We start from the raw sequence: 5,769 nt of genomic DNA, 5'->3' as shown, positions 1-5,769 counted from the left end.
TGCCCCAAATTCCACCCAAATCCATCTCTCTCTCTCTATGCCCCAAATTCCACCCAAATCCATCGCTCTCTCTATATCCCAAATCCCTCCCAAATCCATTTGTCTCTCTCTATGTCCCAACTTCCACCCAAATCTCTCTCTCCCTCTATGGTCAAACATCCACCCAAATCCATCGTTACCTCTCCTTCTACCTCTCTTCCCACCCTCTACCCCTTCCTCCAATCTCCACCCAAATCCAACTTTCTCTCTCACTGGGTCCATCTCTCTCTCTGTCTTGCGCTACAATCTCCACAGGAGCCCAACTCCCAAAGGACAACTATCCTTCGTGCACTCCAGCTCTCTCCCAATGCCATCCTCACATTTGTAAAATTTGATAGGTTGGATGTGGAGCAGAGTATAGAACATGGGGGTGGGTGGGGATGTGGAATGTGGGCACTGCCTCAGAAAAAGGTGCCAAACACTTCTGACTGAGAAGAGGAGGAAACAAAACCGCTAAACTCAAAGGCGTGTGAATCTTTGTGGTTCTGTATCCGAGAGGGTGTGGATGCTCCATTGTTGATTATATTTAGAGCTGGGGCAGGCTGATACTGGGGTGGCACGGTGACTCAGTGGTTAGCACTGCTGCCTCACAGCGCCAGGGACCCAGGTTCAATTCCACCCTCAGGCGACTGTCTATGTGGAATTTGCACACTCTCCCTGTGTCTGCGTGGGTTTCCTCTGGGTGCTCCAGTTTCCTCCCACAGTCCAAAGATGTGCAGGTTAGGGTGGATTAGCCATGCTAAATTGCCCGTAGTGTTCAGGGGTGTGTAGATTAGGTGGGTTATAGGGGGATTGGTCTGGTTGGGATGCTCTGAGGGTCAGTGTGGACTTGTTGGGCTGAAGGGCCTGTTTCCACACTGTAGGAATTCTATGATATGATTTTATGATTTGGTCTCTCGGGGGAAATGGGCAGGAAAGCAGAGTCGAGTATTGAAAGGCAGATCAGGTTCGAGAGTCCACTCTTCCAGTTTCGTACATTCTAGGTCTAAGATCTTAAGATACAGGAGCAGAAGTAGGCCATTCAGCCCATCAGATGTCAACTGCCATTCAATATGACTGTGGATGATATTCATGGGGATGAGATTACAGTGCAAGTCTGAAGCCCATCTCTTTTTGCCTGAATGGTATGATTTTCTTTCCCTTTCCTAGGTGGTGGCTACACTGGAAAGGGCAGCAATAATGGCCCCATCCCTGGTTGGCGAGTCAAAAGCGTTCCGAATTGCCAGGAGCAGGTTTGATAAATCAAAATAAATGAACAACCCCTTCATAAGGAAATTAGAAACCAATCACATTGATGCTGGACTGAAGTCATTGGGAACCCGACTGAGTAAGGATGACAGTCCAGGATCATTATTAGATAGATGTGTTTTTTAAAAAAGTACAATATTTTACTTTAGAATAATATAATATAACATAATATAGAATTAAACTCTCAAACAAACAGTCTCTAGTCCAGTATCATGACTATCAGTGAAAGTGCTCCTTCCTCTTCAGTGGTTATTTCAAAATTACATTTATCCATTACCATACTAAAGACATTTCAAATAAACCGTCACCAATTAATCCTCACGATTTCCCCACAAGGAGTGGAAAATTAACTTACCGATTCAAAAGCTGCTGAGACAAGGTTCGAGGGGAAGATGTTTCTGTCAAAAAGGGAAAGAAAACAGAGAATTAAACTGAGGCGTTCTGCAGCTTTTCAAACCTCCTCTGGTCTGGATCACACCAACCCTGACAGCAATACTCAGCCCAGAGTCAGAAAAAATAACTGACACTGACACACCCAGTGCAGTACAGGGACAGTGCTGCACTGTCAGGGATACCATTGTGTGGGCGGAGATGCTAAACTGAAGTGCCATATTGTATCCCATTCCTGACTGGAACCTGAAGGGTAACATGGCAGCCATCTTTATTCAGCCTCTCATTTATTTCACAAAATGGAACATTTCAAGAATGCAGCTTCTAACTCGACCACAACCGAGCTTCGAGAAGGATCTATTTATAGAGATTTTCTCGTCAACCCATTAAGACACTCCGTCTAGAGCAGGTGGGACTTGGACCCATGTCTCCTCGCTCAGAGGTGAGGACACTACCAGTCAAGAATTTCAATTAACTCTTTTGAGAACCAAATTTAAATTCAACCAATCATAAAGATAACTCCCTTAAAAGGGGCACCACTGCACAAACAAAAGGTTCGAATGAAACATAAATAAAAATGATTAAAGTGAAATGGCACTATGGCAAGATAACGTAGTCCAGTCTCTCTCTTCTCTTCCACCCAAACACCCCCCCACCCCCGGCACAAGGACCCCTCAAACCTACCAGTGGGCACCATATGTTTCCAGTCCAACAACACCGAGCTGTGGATGTAACCATGGTTACGTAACCTTGCTAGAGGGGCAGGCTGATGTTTATAACAACCCCCTCTGCAGCCCACCAACTGGATCTGTTGACAGAAGAGTCTCTCGATCTGCTCAGATGAAGCCTCAATTAGTGTCCCGACCTGCATTTTATTAGGCCCAACTAATATACTAAGAACATCTTAGATGACATGTTAGTCGCTTACAAGATTCAATGGGAGCTCAAAACCAATTTAAAAGCAAAATGCTTTTGTATAAAATAAAAGCAATTGTGATTGTTCCTCTGACCTAGCCAAACATTAATAAGAATGTAAGAAATAGGAGCAGGAGCAGGCCATTTGGTGCCTTCGAGCCTGCTCTGCCATTCAATAACCCATGGTTGATCTCTTTGTGGACTCAGCTCCAATTACCCGCCTGCTGACCATTACCCTTAGTTCCTTTACTGTTCAAAAATCTATTTTAAAAACATTCAGCAAGGTAGCCTCAACTGCTTCCCTGGGTAGGAAATTTCACAGGTTCACAACCCTTTGGGTGAAGAAGTTCCTCCTCAGCTCGGTCCTAAACCTGCTCCCCATTATTTTGAGGCAATGCCCCCTTTTTCTAGTTTCACCTGCCAATGGAAACACCCTCCCCGCTTCTATCCTACCTATTCCCTTCATAATTTTATATGTTTCTATAAGACCTACCCCCTCATTCTTCTAAATTCCAACGACTACAGTCCCAGTCTACTCAATCTCTCCTCATAACAAACCCTCTCAACTCTGGAATCAACCTAGTGAACCTCCTGTGTACCCTCTCCAGTCCCAGTACATCCTTTCGCAAGTAAGGAGACCAAACAATCTCTTTCAAACACAGGTCATTATCACATTTTCGGGAGCGTGCTGTGCACAAGTGGATTGCCTTAATTTCCATGTTACGAAGGTGGCCTTCAAAAACAGTTTCATTGCTGCGTAAATGAAAGATTTTCCCATGCAGATTCCATTTCAAAAGGCTTAAAATTTAAGCACAGCCTGGTAGATCGTCAGAGATAGTAGGAACTGCCGATGCTGGAGAATCTGAGATACCAAGGTGTAGAGCTGGATGAACACAGCAGGCCAAGCAGCATCAGAGGAGCAGGAAAGCTGACGTTTCGGGTCTGGACCCTTCTTCAGAAAATTGACTGTGAACATAGGTACTGGAGTAGGCCATCCAGCCCATCAAGTTTGCAGCACCTTCCTAGCCCATGGTTGATCAATGTTTGTTTCCTCCATTAAGCCCATATCTCTCAAAATGTGGAGGTGCCATTTTTCTGAAGAAGGGTCCAGACTCGAAACGTCAGCCTTCCTGCTCCTCTGATGCTGCTTGGTCTGCTGTGTTCATCCAGCTCCACACCTTGGTATCCCGGTAGATCGTCATGCATTTGTAACCGTAGGAACAGGTTTGCAATTCTCTAGAGGACAAGGAATGAAGACAACCTGTTGGATGCAGAAACCAACATCCCCCCTCCCCGCCACCCACCACCACCTACATAAGTATTAAAAAGTGAGAATAAAAGACAGGTTACCAGAAACAGACAGAATGGACAAGCAGCAAAAAAGCACGGCCATGAAATATCGGCAAATATACAAATGAAAATCTTTACACGTGTGCCTGCCTACCATTTGGAATCTTTTGATAGAAAGTCAGGAAGCCAACCCCTTCAAAGTTGCTTTATTTCCTAAGCCTCAGAAGGACCAAACATTTACAATATCTACAGGAAAGTAATTACACTCTAACTGACCCTACTCGTCCGTTCGCCCTAGAGGGGAGTCAAAAACGCTCCTTTGATCATTTTCCCCCAACTCTATCAAATTGCTGCAAAGACAGGCCTGTTGCCAAAGTTTTTCATCTTATATCCATCAAGGCATCCACAGGAATTTCAAACTGTTCATTGGGAAGCAGGGCCATAACCTCAGAATGAGGGGTAGGTCCTTTAAGACCGCAAAGAGGAATTTCTTGCCTCAGAGGCAGGAACACCTTTCAAATCTTCTAACCCAGAGCCAGCTCAGGAGAGAAATTGATAAATTTCTGGAGACCAATGGCTTGGGAGAGATGTCAGAAGTCACACGACATCAGGTTATGGTGCAACCGATTTATTTGAAATCACAAGCTTCCCTGGTGGCTTCACCTGATGAAGGAGCAGCGCTCCGAAAGCTTGGGATTTCAAATAAACCTGTTGGACTACAACCTGATGTCGCGAGACTTCTGACCTTGTCCATCCCAGCCCAACACCGGCATCTCCACATTTTGACAGATATGGGCTTAATGGAGGAAACAAACATCGATCAGCCATGGGCTAGGAAGGTGCTGCAGACTCAGTGGGCTGGATGGCCTACTCCAGTTCCTATGTTCCCAGGCAAATAGCCAATAGTTTTCCTTAGATGTGGTCCCTGAGATCATCACCTAAGCAGATAGCACATTTTTTAAATCTAGGGCGATGGGTGGAAGTGGACTACCAACAATAATTTGGATGACATGGCATCTTTAACCATGTGTAAGACATCCTGAGGCACTGGACAGGAGTGTGCATAAAACAGAATTTGACAGTGACCCATATGAGGGTATTGGAGCAGGTACCGAGGATTTGGTCAAAGAAGATTTTAACAGGAGGAGCAAAAGATAGAGAAATTTAGGGAGACAATTCAGAGTTGAGAACCCAGGCAACAGAACAATTAGAATCGTCGATATGTAAAATAGCAGAGTTAGAGTGAGAGACTGGGCTGGAGGAGATTACAGAGAGAGGGAGGGGTAAGACCAGGGAAGTATCAGAAAATGAGGAGGAGAGTTTTAAATTCATGTTGTTGCTGAACTAACTGTCGCTGTCAGTCAGAGAGTGCAGCAGTGACTGGAGAATGGAATTTGCTGAGACAGCCAGCAGCGTTCTGGATTAGTTTGCAAGGCTGTAGCAAACTTTCATTTGTTGTATTTCAGTTCAACATCCAAGTGGGTGACCCGAATGTTGGGAAGAAATTTTGAGAGGCTGCCGCTCAACTGATAATTGCTTCTTGACCTCTCCAGGTCAGCAGTCAGGGTCACCCAAAATTCCCTGGCTTTGGAGTTCCGGAAAAGAGGAGGTGGAACAACAAACAGAGCCAACTGGCTTCTCAGAAACCAGCCAAGGAGCCAGAAGCAGATCTCAGAAAACAAAGCTCATGACTGTGCTGACTTATGTAACATTTTTATTCCATCAATGAAAGGCCAAAGGCAAGAAATCAAGAGGTGAAAGAGAGGCAGAAAGACACAGAGACTCACAGAGGGGGCACAGAGAGAGACGGGGGGGCACAGGGGGAGAGAGAGAGAGAAGGGGGCACAGAGACGGGGGAGGCACAGAGAGGGGGGCACAGAGAGAGAG

At 45.5% G+C, this 5,769-nt stretch overlaps 1 protein-coding gene across 1 annotated transcript in view; it reads right to left on the bottom strand.

Annotated features, from left to right (window-relative positions):
* The window catches only part of slc1a5 (solute carrier family 1 member 5), a 30,543-nt gene that overhangs the window by 12,184 nt on the left and 12,590 nt on the right, over nucleotides 1–5,769 (bottom strand). The window contains exon 2 of the mRNA XM_048618132.1: nucleotides 1,643–1,685. Within this exon, the coding sequence (XP_048474089.1) occupies nucleotides 1,643–1,685 (43 nt within the window). The remainder of the gene's footprint in view (nucleotides 1–1,642; nucleotides 1,686–5,769) is intronic.

This window comes from Rhincodon typus, chromosome 39 (assembly GCF_021869965.1).
Source record: "Rhincodon typus isolate 14 chromosome 39, sRhiTyp1.1, whole genome shotgun sequence".
Lineage (NCBI taxonomy): Eukaryota > Metazoa > Chordata > Chondrichthyes > Orectolobiformes > Rhincodontidae > Rhincodon > Rhincodon typus.
Note: the sequence above shows the minus strand (reverse complement) of the source record. Positions and strands in the feature narration are given on the sequence as shown.